The sequence below is a fragment of the Stenella coeruleoalba genome (genome assembly GCF_951394435.1).
Source record: "Stenella coeruleoalba genome assembly, chromosome: 20".
NCBI lineage: Eukaryota > Metazoa > Chordata > Mammalia > Artiodactyla > Delphinidae > Stenella > Stenella coeruleoalba.
In genome coordinates this window covers 58,669,496-58,685,086 of record NC_137166.1, presented here as the reverse complement: position 1 = coordinate 58,685,086, position 15,591 = coordinate 58,669,496, and the positions used below count along the sequence as shown (strand labels likewise).

The window sequence follows — 15,591 nt, the reverse complement described above, 5'->3', positions numbered from 1 at the left end:
TGGGATTTAATGTTCCTCGGGGCATGGGCCATGGAATGCTTCCCACCTGGCACATCCCCTCCCTTCCCTGCCTGGAACATGTCTACAACACAGCTGCTCGCTCAGCAGCTGCCTGAGGCAGGAGGCTGGCATGCTGACCTTGTCCTCATACTGGCAGCAGAGAAGTCAGCCCCTCCACTCTGGACTCCACACCTGTTGCAGAAAGCATGGGGTCCACTGAGGCCTAGGCACCGCTCCCCCCCGACTCCCCGCCTTCCTTCAGCCCCCATGAGTAGGGCACAAGGCCCAGCCAGCCCACCACTGCAGCCTCACCATCTAGTGGGCCTGGTTCACGGATGTCCTGGACAACCAGCCCCACCTCAAGGCCCTTGCGGATCACGGCTGTTCCTCTGCCCAGACAGCTCTTCCCACAGATTCTGTCCCCTAAAGTGTCTTCTGGGCTTTGAAGTCTGGCTGTTCACCACCCATCTGGCAGACGTAGGACCCAGCTCTCACACACACACACACACACACACACACACCCCACTCCCCTTCTTTTCTCAGCTTCGGCCCAGAGTGTGGCATGCAGCGGGCACTAAGTGAACACTACTCGCCCTGGGGCAGGTGGGCCTGGTGTAGGGGCATCGAGTCTGGCTGCCTCCATCTTCTACCTGGGATCCAGGCTCAGGGCCGGCCCGAGTTGGCGTCCGCTCCCACATCCCACTTGCGGCCCCCAGGCCCCACTCGGGCTGGAGTCCCGCACCAGGGGCAAGCCCTTCTGCTGCTCCATCCATATGGGTGGAAGGCTGGGGTGCAGTGGGCTTTAAACCTGCCGGGACCCGCCGGGGTCTTCGGAGCCGACCGCCCTCCCACCCTCTTTCCCTCTCACCTTCTTCCGCCCCGCAGCACAGGCGAGTGGGTGCGGCCCACAGATTGACGGCACAGGTTCCGCCCCCGCCCCGTCTCTAGGGCGACACTGCCTGGTTGTCCCAGCCCCTGTGACTTTGGTCGGAAGTGCGACCTTGCAGCGGCGACTAGTCTCCATGGAGACACCGGAAACTTGCTCTGACCTAGTAGTTCGCCGCGCCGCTGCAGCGGCGGACTTTGGTTCCGCCGGCGTTGCGGCCCGGAAGTGCGGCCTTGAAAGTGGTGAGCTGGAGGCGGCCACCGCCCGGCCTGGTGCCTGAGGAGGAGCCGGAGGTGGGGTCAGGCGGGCATCCCCCTGCCGCAGGGCCGGCGGGGAGGCCGGGGCGTGCCAGAGGAGGGGCGCCCGCGCTAGGCTTGGAGCGCGCGCCGCAGACGTGAGGGGGCGCTGCAGGACGGGGGCACTTCGCGGGCAAGAGCGCGGAGGCGGGAAACCTAGTCGGCTAGGGCTGGGGCGGGCGCAGCCGGGGCAGATCAGAGAAGGGGCTGCTGGACTCAGGGTGAGGCGCGGGCAATGGCGCAGAGAACGGGAGAGGGTGCTCGGAGCAAAGTGCATGGCGTGGGCAAAAGCATGGTGGCGAGGACGCCTGGGTGCAGCGTCTCAAGGTGGGCCTTTGTTCCGAGGCTCCCAGAGGCTCTGCTGCACCTGCACTATAGTTGGAGCCTGCTGGGGAGCACGGCGGGGGTGGATCGGAAGAGGAAGGGTTCAGTCCCTACGGATTGAGGCGCAGGTTTCTGCCCCCGTTGCCCGGGCACGGATTTGAAATCCTTTAGGTGCTGGGTGAAAAAAGACGGTGAAGGGTGCTTGTGGCAGAGGTAACGGTACGTGCGGAGTTGGCCCGTTTGAGGAATTGCCTGGAGAGCTCTGAGCTAAGGAGGGTCCCGAACTGTTAGGTCTGAACAGGCTCCCTCTGGCTGTCGCGTCGGGAATAGACCGGGAGGTGGGGGGACGCGAGGAGGTTACTGGGGCAGTGGAGGTGTGCAGAGTGGTCTGAGGGGTCAGATATGGATCGTGAATGGCCCCAGCAAAGGAAAGGCTGTTTGGGCTTAAGGCGCCCGAGGGGGTGAGTCTGAGACCGAAGTAGACCCCGAGGAGTTAAGAGAGGCCTCACCTGAGCCAGGCTGGTGCAGAGTGGGTGGGTCTCAGGGTGTGTCTTTTGTCCTGACTGATGCTTCTCCCCTAGACTGGAGGTGTGTGTGGCCTGGGTGTGGGGTGAGCCAGGTATCTAAGATAGAGGGGAAACTGAGGCCAAGCAAGCATGTTGCCTGTTTGTTGGTGAAGTAGCTGAGCTTCTCAGATTCCCATTGTTCCCAGGGGGGTGGTACCCCTTTCCCTTTCCAGTGCCTGAGGCTGGGCAGTGCTGGGATTTCGAGGCCACAGTTTAACGAGAAGTGTCCATATTGCTCAGCCATGCTGATCTTGAGGCCTCTGCCGCTCCACCTGCACCCAACCAATCACACACCCCTGCACAGTCCACAAGCCCCCTCTCTATGCCTCACCCACACCCTGCGCCCCACAGGCCCAATCAAGATTCCAGGAAGCATGAGGCTGCAGGAGGCGTCTCCCGCTAGCTGTGCTGGAGCGGGCCAGAGACCATGTATTTTCCTCCCGCAGGGCACCTGCTAGGCTAATGCCCAATCTAGGCTCAACTCTGTGTGACTATGCACACCCCGAATCGCTTAGCCCCGGAGGCAGTTCATGCCAGCCTCACCCCTGCGAAGACTTCCATATACACTAGTTAAAGTAGCCAGGTTCTGAGGCAGCAGACCTCGGTCTGCACAGGGCCTTGGATGTTCCAAGGTTGGGGGCTGTATCAAGGGAGATCAAAAAGAAGCCACTCATGGTGGGAGTCGCAGCCAGCAGGGTGGGGAGTGGGTGAGACGTGGAAGCCTGTTCTAGATAGGGGTCCCCGCCCTCTCCTCCACAGGGTGTCCTGTCAGAGGAGGATGTGGGGAAGGCTATGGATACCAGAGTTCCGGGAAGGGTGGGTGGGGCAAAATAGGGGAAGCGAGCCCTGGAGCTCCCCACGCTGGCAGTAAGCAAGACCGGAGGGCAGCAAACCTTTGGTATCCCCAGCCCTCTCACAGCGGTGTGCTGGGGGCTTCAGAGGTAGAGGGGGCTGCAGAAGTCCTGGGGCGGGGGCAGGGAGTCCTGCTGTGTTGGGAACCAGGACTTCGAGGGGCCAGGGGCATTGGAGAAGGTTGGGGTTCCTGAAGCCTGGGGGTGTGGTTCACCCTTGGGCCCTGTCCCGCTGAAGGGATGGGAACGCTGGGGCAGAGGGGGGTCCCTGGCTGACTTCCTCTTGCCCACACCCGCTGGTCCGGTGCAGATGGCGGCAGCGGAGGCGGTGCACCACATTCACCTGCAGAACTTCTCCCGATCCCTGCTTGAGACCCTCAACGGGCAGCGGCTGGGTGGGCACTTCTGTGACGTGACTGTGCGCATCCGCGAGGCTTCACTGCGTGCACACCGCTGCGTGTTGGCCGCCGGCTCGCCCTTCTTCCAGGACAAATTGCTGCTCGGCCACTCTGAGATCCGCGTGCCGCCTGTGGTGCCCGCGCAGACGGTGCGCCAGCTCGTCGAGTTCCTCTACAGCGGCTCGCTCGTGGTGGCGCAGGGTGAAGCGCTGCAGGTGCTCACGGCCGCGTCGGTGCTGCGCATCCAGACGGTCATAGACGAATGCACGCAAATCATAGCCCGCGCCCGCGCCCCTGCCCCGGGCCCCCCCGCGCCCGCGCCCCTGCCCACGCCCGTGCCCCCGCCGCTCGCGCCCGCGCAGCTGCGCCACCGCCTGCGCCACTTGCTGGCCGCGCGCCCCCCGGGCCACCCCGGTGCCGCGCACACACGCAAGCAGCGCCAGCCCGCGCGCCTGCAGCTGCCCGCGCCCCCCGCGCCTGCCAAGGCGGAGGGATCGGATGCCGACCCTGCCCTGACCGCTGCGCCAGACGACGGCGCGGACGACGACGACGACGACGAGACCGATGAGGAGACCGACGGCGAGGATGGCGAAGGCGGCGGCCCGGGTGAGGGCCAGGCGCCCCCTTCTTTCCCCGACTGCGCCGCCGGCTTCCTACCCGCGGCCGCGGACGGCGCGCGCGAGGAGCCGCCTGCGCCCGCCGGCCTCTCCGATTACGGCGGCGCCGGGCGGGACTTCCTCCGGGGGACTTCGGCTGCCGAGGACGTGTTCCCCGACAGCTACGTCTCCGCTTGGCAAGACGGAGATCAAACCGCCCCCGAAGGCTGTCCCGCCGAGACCCCTGCCCCGCCCGACTGTGTCCTATCCGGACCCCGCCCACCTGGCGTGAAGACCCCCGGGCCGCCCGTCGCGCTTTTCCCCTTTCATCTGGGCGCTCCCGGGCCGCCAGCGCAACCCCCTCCCGCGCCCTCGGGGCCGGCCCCTGCGCCCCCACCCGCCTTCTACCCAGCGCTCCAGCCGGACGCAGCTCCCAGCGCGCCTCTAGGGGAGGCCCCGGCCCCACCGGCCGCTCCCAGCGCAGCCCCGTCGACCACCCCTGCGCGCGCCCCGGGTGCCGAGCCGCCCGCCTATGAGTGCAGTCACTGCCACAAGACGTTCAGCTCCCGGAAGAACTACACCAAGCACATGTTCATCCACTCGGGTGAGCCGGGCTGGGTCTCTGAGCCCCTTGATCGTTGGAGATGGGCTTTTTGTTAGTACTTGATGACCCTAGGGGTCAAACACAGCCTGTCTCCCCCTGTCTGATTCAGGGGGAGGGGGGCAGCCTACTCTGTCACCCCTGGAACATGATAGCAGCCAGAAGGGAGGGGGTAGGTATGCCGGGGTCTTTCCCAGTGTAAGGGTGCTGGGCCTTGCTAGACTGTCCCCAGAATGGTGGCCAGCGACCAGACAGTCCAGAACGCTCTGTGAGCGTGGCAGGGATGGGGGAGGGGTAGCCCGCGGCCCTGTGCCAGGCACGGTGCGGTTTGGGGGCGGGAAGGTCCCTGGAGGTGGGGGTAGACCTGAGTGGTCAGCCTCGGTGGGCAACGATGTCCCAGACCTGCGGGGGTCCCCGCTGGGAGGCTACCTGTTGGAGTTGTGGGTCACAGACAGGCAGTGACATCCCGGTATGACCCTAAGGGTCGGGGAGAGGGGCGTCGCTGCCGGGCGGGGGGATTCCGGATGGATGGCTGGTCCGGTTGGGGAGGGGAGTCCCTGCCGGCAAAGGCGCCCCGGGGCCCTTCCCCACCTGACCTGAGTCTGCTGCCCGCCCTGTCGCCCGCAGGGGAGAAGCCCCACCAGTGCGCCGTGTGCTGGCGATCCTTCTCGCTGCGCGACTACCTGCTCAAGCACATGGTCACGCACACGGGCGTGCGCGCCTTCCAGTGCGCCGTCTGCGCCAAGCGCTTCACGCAGAAGAGCTCGCTCAACGTGCACATGCGCACCCACCGGCCGGAGCGCGCGCCGTGCCCCGCCTGCGGCAAGGTCTTCTCGCACCGCGCGCTGCTGGAGCGCCACCTGGCCGCGCACCCTGCGCCCTGATCCGGGCATGGGGCCTGGCCACGCCCACCGAGGGATCGGTCAAGCCCCACCCGCTGTCACGCCTGCCGCGGCCACTTGACCACGTTCCCGCCACCAGCCCACGCTTTCTCCTGAGATCAGGCCCTTCTCCTGCTCCCACCCTTCTCTCCAGCCCAGCCCGCCTTATTCCTCTCCTCCTACGTACTCGGCCCTCCGGGTGGGGGCTGGCTGGGGATGGTCAGGGACCCGACCACCTCTGAGAACTGGATCATCTCCAACCTGAACTAGGGCTCAACCATGGTGCAGGGCCCAGGATTCATGGCTCCGACTCTGGTTCACGCCCCTCCCCTCCCATGAGTGGGGTGGGGTCTGCTCCCCTGCCCCTGTGTCAAGCCGGGAAATGTCCCCAGCTCCCCGACCCGAGCTAATCCTCCCTCATCTGGCGCCTGGGGCGTCTCAGGTGGGCCCATCATGGACTGAGGCCTGGTCTTGGGACCCCTGCTCTGTAATAAAGGACTGTGGGCCGTGGGGCCGAAAGCTGGAAGCATGTGCTCCCGGACCCGTGTGTTCCTCTTCCTTACAGACCGACTGTGGGTGTTGGGCCTCAGTGCCCCTGTCCCTGGCAGCATCCCTGCTGCTCCCTGGGCTCCTTTGGGCTGCGAGCGGATGATCCACTTTGCCATCTCGTGTCTCTGTTCTCTGGGTGGGAGTGGGGTGCACGTATGACTGGCGCTTGACTCTCCCAGAGCCCTCGGTCCTGTGGGGAGGGGTACAGGCGGGTCTCGGAGAGGGAGGCCACGTGTGGGAAATTCGCAGCCACAATCCCAGCTGCTGCCGCCCAAGATAAAGATTTCGAGGCCCCTCCCCCCATATCTTCCAGACAGCATCTCTAGCCTTCAGACTTCTCCTCCGGTTGAGCACCGCACTTTTGGGGGTCCAGGGGGTCTTTGGGGCCAGGCTGCCACTAGGGGGTCCGAGCCCCAGGATAGCTGTCCTGGCCGGCAAGGCCGGAAGTGCCAGGCAGGGCTGGGGTGGGGGCAGGGCAGAAAGCGGCAGCCGGGACCCTTGGGCTGCCCACTGGGCTGCGGAAGATGGCCAACCAGTGTCAGTTCGAGGCTACTGTCCGCGTGCCCCATCACACTGTCGGCACGTGGCCTGGGCACCCCGGTCCAAAGTATCTGGAGCCGGTGAGGGGGGTGTGGCCTGTAGGGCGCTCCAGTAGCCCAGCTTGCTGTGATCCTAGGCCAATGGCAACGTTTCTCTGCGCTACCCGCTGTGACTGCCTCCCAGAGGAGGGGGGCTAAGGCTTTCCTGGTCCAACCGTGCATACACTGCCAGACCCACATTCCAGGCAGAGTTCAGCCTCCTGAACCCTGAGCATGGTCCCCACTGATGACAAGGGTAAGGCAGAGAGAGTGGACCACATGGGTTGGGGGTCAGAGCTGGGTTTGAATTCGGGCACTGCAGGTGTTCAAGGGCCTACTGAGCACCTGCTGTGTACCTGGCAGGAGGCTGGGGGCTCATTCCAGCCAGGCCCCATCTCCCGAAAGATTCAGATTAAGTAGTTGCCACAGGAGAACTTCCTGGTGAGGTTTGCAGATGGGAAGGCAGTGCTTACAACCAGAGCTGCCCTGCTATCCTGCTGAATTTGCATTTGGCATGGCTGGAAGTTCAGTTTCCTGACAGAGGGATTTCTGCCAATTTCCCAAGTGCCTGGGGCACAGCGTGGGGGACAGAGCCACTCGGAAGACCAGGCAGAGTGAAACAAACAGTTGGGGTTAAGAAGGGCTGGAGGCAGAGTCCTGGAACCACCGCCATGGCCAGCAGCCTCTGGGTCACCGCCAGGGGGTGGGGCTGACGGGTTGTCAGCCCGGGCAAGAGGTGGGCATTCCTGGATGTGTCGCTGAGGCAGGAGCAGGTACGATGGGCATCTGGGGACGACTGGCCTTCTTGCTGTTGCTGCTGTTGCTGCTGCGAGGCCTGGGGCAGTCCTCGTGGCCTGCAGCAGTGGCCCTGGCTCTGCGCTGGCTCCTGGGAGACTCTGCCTGCTGTGGGCTGCTGGTCCTGGCTGTGCTGGCGTGGCCCTGGCTCGGGCCCTGGATGCCCCACTGGCTGAGCCTGGCGGCCGCGGCCCTCACGCTGGCTCTGCTGCCCACGCACCCGCCCCCAGGGCTGCGCTGGCTGCCTGCAGACCTGGCCTACATCTTCAAGGTTCTTCGCCTGGGCCTGAACATCCGGGCGCGCTTGAGCCGGCAGCCACCTGACACCTTTGTAGATTCCTTCGAGCGGCGGGTGCGAGCGCAGCCAGGGAGAGCGATCTTGGTGTGGACGGGGCCGGGGAGCCGCTCGGTCACCTTCGGGGAGCTGGACGCCAGGGCCTGCCGGGCGGCGTGGGTCATGAAGGCCGAGCTGGGCGACGCCACGGGACCGCGCGCTCAGGAGCCCACCGCCCTCCTCGTGCTGCCCTCGCAGACCATTCCTGCCCTGGGCCTGTGGCTCGGGCTGGCCAAGCTGGGCTGTCCGGTGGCCTGGATTAATCCACACGGCCGGGGGGCGCCCCTGGTGCACTCGGTGCTGAGCTCTGGGGCTCGGGTGCTGGTGGTGGACCCAGGTGAGGACCTCAGAGACCAGTGGAGGTCGGATGTGGTGGGGACAGGGGCAGGAGACAGACGTGGAGGATTGCTGTTCAGAGGGTCCTGGTGGGGGCTGGGCAAGAGCTCCGCGCCCCTCACCCACCCCCAGGCAATTAGGGCCAAAACTTAGTTGCTGGGAAGTAATTCTGAGGGCACCAGGGCTTTGCTTTGTGTTTTCTTCAACATGGCTATTTCAACTTTTTTTGCCCCCCCAATACAATTACGGGGTTCTTTACAGATAAGGCAGATGCTCTTCTCTGCTGGCTGCTTCCTCCAAGGCTGGCAGTGGGCTCCTCTCCCACATCTCGGGTCCCCCCCCACCTCAAAGGTGGGCCTCCTCTAAATTCCTCCTCTGACCCATTCCCACAGGCCTCCGCGAGAACCTGGAGGAGGTCCTTCCCAAGCTGCAGGCAGAGAACATCCGCTGCTTCTACCTCAGCCACTCCTCCCCCACGCCGGGGGTGAGGGCTCTGGGGGCTGCCCTTGATGCTGCACCCTCAGACCCCGTGCCCGCTGACCTTCGAGCTGAGATCAAGCTGAGAAGCCCAGCCCTGTTCATCTACACCTCGGGGACCACCGGTGAGGGCGCCCAGCAGTCCTAGGCCAACCTCTGAACCCTTCTGCTGACATGACTCCAAGCCTGACCTGTGCCTCAAACTTGACCTCTGAAACCCACCCTGCCCTTTGATTTTGACACCTGGCCGAACTCTGACCCCCAGTGTTATTTGAATGGTCAGTGCCAGAATCCTGCCTCTGCCCAGTAAAGAGCCACTGAAACCCTGAACTTTGGAATTCAGCCTCTGAACTCCAGTCCAACGTGTCCTCCCTAAACCCGCCCACAGGTCCCATACTTGACCACCTTTCGAGAGCCTCAAACCCCTGACTGTGCAGACCTGATCCTGGAGACCCACTCCTGCGTGCGGGTCCCTCTAGTGCTGTCCGTGCACCACCCCACTCTTCCCATTGCTTCTTCCCCCAGGGCTCCCGAAGCCAGCCATCCTCACGTACGAGCGGGCGCTGCAGATAAGCGGGATGCTGACCCTGTGTGGGGTCACAGCTGATGACGTGGTCTACACGGTCTTGCCTCTGTACCACACGATGGGGCTGGTCCTTGGGGTCCTTAGCTGCCTGGAGCTTGGTAAGCCCTTCGCTGAGGACCACCCCCCAATCCACAGGACTGCCAGACTTGATGTCAAGGCCCCATAGGTTACCCAGCACCCCAGGTTCTTGCCTTCGACAAGGGACAGTGAGCCCCAGGGCTACCTGGACAGAGGGCTGGACACCCAGACAGTCCTTAATGGCTGTGCTGTAGTCGGGAGGTGAAAGAGCTGATGTGAGTGTTGGTCACTCACATCTATCATCGTCACAGGCGGAGCCAGTGAGGGAACACTCACCAAACATTCCATCCGGTTGTCGTCTCCCTAGACACCGGACCATGAATTCTGTCAACAGACTGCGCTGGTCTGTTTTTTGTTGTTGTTGTTGTAGTTTTTTCCCTGAAATTTTCACATGGAAAATTTTGAAACATAAAAATTTCTAAAATTCTCTACATGTATCGTCAAGTACTCACCACCCAGCTTCAGCCACCATCAGCATTCTGCTCTTCTGTGTTTCGTTTATCGCCTCCCCCCCTTATTCCCACTTGGCTTTTTACTCATATTTTATTTAAAAAAATTTAAAATCATGGACAATTTCAAAGATACACTAAAGCAGAGCAGTCAGTTTGATGATGCTTCCCATATCCTCACCCAGCCTCCACAATTGTTAACATGTTGCCAATGTTATTTCATATGTACTCCCTTCCTTCTTTCTGTATTATTTTGGAGCAAATCCTAGACACTATCTTTTTGTTGGTAAATATTGCAGTATGTATCTCTAACGGGTAAGGCCTTAAAAAACTGTAACCAGAGTGATCATCACTCCTGAAAAAATTAACAGTAACTCTTTGATATTATCTGATGTGCACTTCATGTTAAAAATTTCCCCAATTGTCTTACTGCCTTTTTGCAGATAAACTGTTCTCATTGTACTTGCTTGCTTGGTCTCTGCTCCTCTCCCTCCCACACTTCCTGGTAGACTAGATGTTCCCTCTAGAGATGTTTTCAGATTCAGTCCAATTATTCTTGTCAAGAACCTTGGTGGGGTGCAAAGTGCCTCCTAATTTGTCACGTCGGAGGCTGCTCAAAACTGGGATCCTACCTTAGGCTAAGAAGAATTGGGAAGCTTTCACTGGAAAAATCCTTATCAACCTCCCCCCTGGCTTTAGCAGCTCTTGAAAACCTTTCCAGAATCCAGGCATTTCACTAGGGGTTGCTAACAAAGCTATCGGTTTCAAGGACCCAGCATCCATTTTCACAGAGAGGGCATTCTATTTCACCTCTGTCAAGATACAGCCTCGAAGAAGACACATGCTTGCTACCTCACCAAGCACACGAGCCATCGTCCCTTTGGGTGCAGGGATGATATTTAGCTTTCGGGGTTTTGTTGAGGATTAGGGTTGAGGTAAGGAGAGTGCCATCCACAGAGCCAGCTGCAGAGGAGGGGATCAGAAAAGGAGGGAGCAATTTCCTGGACTGCATGTAGTGGCCCCTAAGATGTATTAACCCACGTGTCCATCCTTCAGAACATCCATATATCCATCCACCAACCCACCCACCCATCACCCATCCACCCTTCCACCCACCTTTCCATCCACCTACCCATTCATCCATCTATCCATTTGCCGAGCTAGACATTCCTAAGACAGTTATCACAATCAAGAGTGATTCCTACTCACAGCCCTTATTCGGCAGTGCTCACTTTGTACCAGGCACCGAGCTTTCCACACATACTGGAGACGGGATTCAAACTCAGGCTAGGCTGTGCTCTTCTCATGGGAATAGTTTTGGCTGGGCCAGCAACACAGAGATGAGCCTGATGTCATCTTGGGTTTCAGGGGCCACAGCCAGGTGATCAAAGCAGCTTCTCACAGTGGTTTGGAAGCATGACCTGAAACCCTTTCCTCTCCTCCCTCCAAGGAGTGACCTGTGTCCTGGCTCCCAAGTTCTCTGCCTCCTGCTTCTGGGACGACTGTCGGCAGCACGGCGTGACTGTGATCCAGTATGTGGGCGAGGTCCTGCGGTACCTGTGCAACACTCCCCAGGTGAGGTGCTAAGATTAGGGCTCCAAGGTGAACACCCCAGGAATCACCCCAGGTAAAGATCTCAGGTAGATTCAGGCCAGGACTCAAGCAAGGTCCCTCAGGTATCAATAAAACACCCCAGACAAGAGGCACGGACAGCGAGTCCCACACAAGGTTTCCAATCATGGCTGCTCTGATGAACAGCAGTGCTATCTTGGGCAGGTGACTTCACGTCTCTCAGCCTCAGTGTCCTCTTTGGGAAATCAGGAATAATACCTCAAGGGGGTATTGTGAGAATTAAACACGTAAAGTGCCTACAACAGGGCGTGGCTCAGGATAAACTCACTAGATGCGAGCTGGCCTCATGCTGTGTATCGATGATGTATGGACCCTGGGTAACTGTCTCTGAGCAAGATCTCCAGGTATCCTTCCAAATACAGTCTCTAGGTCACCCCTCAGGGAAAGGTTCCTGGTAACTACCCCCAAGTAAGGCTCCCAGATAACTCCCCAAGATAAAGCTTCAAGTCACTCCCCAGGTTACCTTCAGGTAAAGGCCCCCAAGCAACCCCTCCTGGTAAGGCCTCCAGTTAACCCCGCCCCCCCAGGTAAAAGCTTCAGGTAACTACCCCTATATAAGACCCCAGATGCTTCCCCTAGGTAAGACCCCAGATGAGGCCTCCCATCGCCCCTAGATATCTCTCCAGGTAAGGTTCCCAGGTAACCTCTGCAGGTAACCCCTGCAAGTAACTCTCCAGGTACAGACTCCAGGTAACTGCTCAAGTAAGAACTCAGGTAGATCACCTAGGTAAAGACCCCCCATCACCTCCCAGGTAGCTGCTCAGGTCAGGACCCAAGATAGCCCTCCCGGGTAAGGGTTCCTGGGCACACCCGAGGGCACCTCCTCACTCTTCTTGGGATGTCCCTGCAGCGGCCAGAGGACCGAACACATAAAGTCCGCCTGGCGATTGGCAGTGGACTCCGGGCAGAAGTGTGGGAGACCTTCCAGCAGCGCTTTGGCCCCATTCGGATCTGGGAAGTCTATGGCTCCACGGAAGGCAACGTTGGCTTTGTCAACTATCCAGGGCGCTGTGGGGCCCAGGGCAAGACAAGCTGCTTCCTTCGAGTGAGTGTGTTGGGCGTGACAGTGGCCCTGATTGAGGCTGAGCCCACAGGACCTCTGCTGACACCTCCCCACCCTCCACTCAGATGCTGTCCCCCTTCGAGCTTGTACAGTACAACATGGAGACAGAGGAGCCTGTGAGGGACAACTGGGGCCTCTGCATCCCTGCGAGGCCAGGTATGGGGGCTGGGGGACCTTCCCTGGGTGTGGGGAGGGTGGAGGCCCTAGGTCTCCTCCGTGGCTGGAACAAGCCACCCAAAGCCTTGAGGTTGATGTCCAGTGGTGGTGTCTGCAGTCCTCACCTGGACCCCAAGTCCCAGGCCTGTCTGACAGCGGTCCGGGGCCCTCTCCCTCTCAGCTTGTCAGCTCTGCCCAGCTCTTCTGCCTCAACCTCTTGTCCATTTGAGTTGTTCTCTTGAGCTTTCTGTGGAAGTCACATCCTCCCAGGCATCAGTCTCTTGTCCTGAACCTTCTCCTAGGATCTTCTCTCCGGGGGCGTTGCAAGGTCCTGGCGGAATCTCTCTCTTCCCACCACCATTTGCCTCTCTCCCTCGTCCATCCTTGTTAGCCTTTCCCTATTTCTTTTCTTTTCTTTCTTTTTTTTTAAACACTTAGATAACATTTACTATGTGGCAGGTATTGTGCTATACATACAATTATTGAATATCTACCCCCAGCATATTGTCTGGCCCACGGCCAGCGGTCAGTTTGTTGAGTGAATGAACCCAGCCCCTATGTGCACACGTGCAAAGTTGCTGACTACCCCCTGGAACAGCCCATCACACTGACAGATAACTGGTGATTGGAAGGATCTTCTTTATATTGACCCCAGCTGCCTCCCTGCAATTTCCACCCTCTGATTCTATTTCTGCCCCTGTGGGGCCACACAGTACGAGCCTTAACTGTCCTTCCGCAAGCTCGACTTCGCAGCATCTGAAGACTCATCCGTCCCCCTAGCTTCTCCCTTCCCGACACTCCCTGCAGAGACTCCTCCGGGCTCCTTTCCGCGGCGGTGGTCCCCCTATTTCTAATGGACTCCCTGACGCCACCTTCCCTCTCCTTCTGCCTCTTATTTTCTGTCTCTGGATCTGTTTCTGGGTCTCTCTCTGTCTCTTCTCTGGCAGAGTCCCGGCCGCGGCCTGGTGGGCTCCTGATGTCCTCGTCCACGGCTAATGCTGGACTCCCACTCCTACCCCCCAGGGGAGGCAGGGCTCCTGCTGACCCAGGTGCTGCGTCACCAACCTTTCCTGGGCTACCGTGGGCCCCGGGAGCACACAGAAAGGAAGTTGGTGAAGAACGTGCGGCGCCCGAACGACCTTTACTACAACACCGGGGACGTGCTGGCCCTGGACGACGAAGGCTTCCTCTACTTCCGCGACCGCCTCGGGGACACCTTCCGGTCCCGCGGGGTTTCTCAGGGCGGGGCTTCTGGATTCTGGAGGGGGCGGAGCTTCGTGGGCAGGAGGCGGAGCCTCTCCTTTCCAGGGGCGAGACTTGTAGATGCCGGAGGGGGCAGGGCTTGTGGAAGGAGGCGGGGGCCTCTCCTTTCCAGGGGCGGGGCTTCTGAATTCCAGAGGGGATGGGGCCTAGTCGCCAGGAGGCGGGGCTTGGTCAGGGGCGGGGCCTCCTTTCCTTCCTGGGCCCTGGTCTCAGCACCCCCTCCAACCCCGCAGGTGGAAGGGTGAGAACGTGTCCACGCGGGAAGTGGAGGGCGTGCTGTCACTCGTGGACTTCCTGCAGGAGGTGAACGTCTACGGTGTGCCTGTGCCAGGTGCGGAGGGTTCACCTCATTCTAACGCCCCAACTGCTTTGTGGGTGGTGCCGGAGCTTTGTTACAGGTGGGGGGCTGCTGGGACCCAGGGGAGAGAGCCAGTCGCGGGCACTGTGAGGTGGGTCCGCCGAGGATGCATGTGCTCCACAGGATGTGAGGGCAAGGTGGGCATGGCTGCCGTGCAGCTGGCCCCCGGCCAGGCGTTTGATGGGCAGAGGCTGTACCAGCACGTGCGCACTTGGCTCCCCGCCTACGCTGCCCCTCATTTCATTCGTATTCAGGTGAGCTCACCGTGGCTGGAGTAGGTGGGTGGGAGGTCTCGGCGGGACAGTCACAGTCGGGGTTACAGTCCCTGCCCTTGCAGGACGCCTTGGAGATCACAAGCACGTTCAAACTGGTGAAGTCGCGGTTGGTGCGCGAGGGCTTCAACGTGGGCATTGTTGCTGACCCCCTGTACCTGCTGGACAACCAGACCCGAGCCTTCCGGCCCCTGACTCCAGACATATACCGGGCAGTATGTGAGGGAGCCTGGAGACTCTAACCATCGGGTCAGCCCATAGGACGTCCGAAGGCACTAGGCCCAACGCTGATCACCACCCCCTCTTGTATTGTCACCCACACCCCAGACCTGCACGGCGTCGTCAGGAATCCCAGCCTCTCCTTATCCCCAGCTGCACAGTGTGGGATGACCCTGGCCCCGCAGCAGAGCGAGAATAAACTTGGATGTGTACACAGATGTCTGTGTGGATGGGGAAACAAGCAAGGAGTGCAGGGGCCGGTGCCCTCACTTACCTCAGGGTCCCCCCCTCCCACTTGAGGAGTGGTCAAGGCCAGGGGTGTGGGAGGAGCCCGCAGCCCCACAGCCACCCCAGGTGGAGAGACAATTCTATCTGTGGGTCATTTGTGGCCTCTGATGCAGCTGAGGCTTGGCTAGGCCAGTGGATGTGGGCGTGGTCTGGAGGATGTGGGGAGAAGTGCCATGATGGGCAGTCTGACAAAGGCCAGAGGGCGTTGGACTGAGGCAAGAAGGGTGTGACTGGGGGAGGAGTGTGTCTGGCAGAGTGCATGTGCAAAGGCCCTGTGGCAAGTCCCTCTGGGGGAAGCAGAGGCAGAGGCTTCTGGAGAACAGAGTACACAGTGTCTTAGGGTCCATTGTGGGAGCAGTGGGCAGGGGGATGTTAGCAGGAGCACTTGTTGCTGGGTGACGTCCCCGAGGCAGTATCATGGTCCCACGGGCCCCTGGGCACTTTAAGGTGGGTTTGCTATGAGGATCTTCCAGTCAGTGGCGGCGGCCGGGCGCTGTGTGCGGCCTGAGCAAGCAGACCAGGCCCTGCGGGCCACCCCTGTGGTTATCTTCCGGGATGTGGCAATTCCTGTTGTCATTGACTGTTTCTCTGCCCTTGGGGCCAAGGGAGCCCCGTCTGTCCCCCACAGAACCACAGCCCCTTCTTGGCACCGGTGCACACAGCTGGACTCAATCTGGGCCCACTGTGGTCCAGCCCGCCTCCCTGCACACACGAGGTCATCAGGTTTGTTCACACGCCTGTTCCCTCCATGAGAGACCC

The 15,591-nt window shown here is 60.7% G+C and overlaps 2 protein-coding genes across 3 annotated transcripts; both read left to right on the top strand.

Annotated features, from left to right (window-relative positions):
* The first annotated feature begins 697 nt into the window (after positions 1–697).
* On the top strand, positions 698–5,421 carry ZBTB45 (zinc finger and BTB domain containing 45). Its single transcript, XM_079908850.1, has 3 exons — positions 698–1,179; positions 3,234–4,521; positions 5,146–5,421. The coding sequence occupies exons 2-3, from the start codon at positions 3,234–3,236 to the stop codon at positions 5,400–5,402; spliced, it is 1,545 nt and encodes a 514-aa protein (XP_079764976.1). The 5' UTR covers positions 698–1,179; the 3' UTR covers positions 5,403–5,421.
* Positions 5,422–7,288: 1,867 nt separating this feature from the next.
* On the top strand, positions 7,289–14,753 carry SLC27A5 (solute carrier family 27 member 5). Of its 2 annotated transcripts, XM_079908831.1 has the most exons (10): positions 7,289–7,992; positions 8,384–8,593; positions 8,994–9,152; positions 11,032–11,156; positions 12,064–12,258; positions 12,342–12,432; positions 13,456–13,654; positions 13,929–14,026; positions 14,177–14,307; positions 14,391–14,753. In XM_079908831.1, exons 1-10 carry the CDS (start codon positions 7,305–7,307, stop codon positions 14,565–14,567), a joined length of 2,073 nt encoding a protein of 690 aa, XP_079764957.1. In that variant the 5' UTR covers positions 7,289–7,304; the 3' UTR covers positions 14,568–14,753. The 2 variants fall into 2 exon arrangements, with proteins under 2 accessions (XP_079764957.1, XP_079764956.1); XM_079908830.1 differs by having other exon boundaries at positions 13,929–14,307.
* The last annotated feature ends 838 nt before the right edge of the window (positions 14,754–15,591 follow it).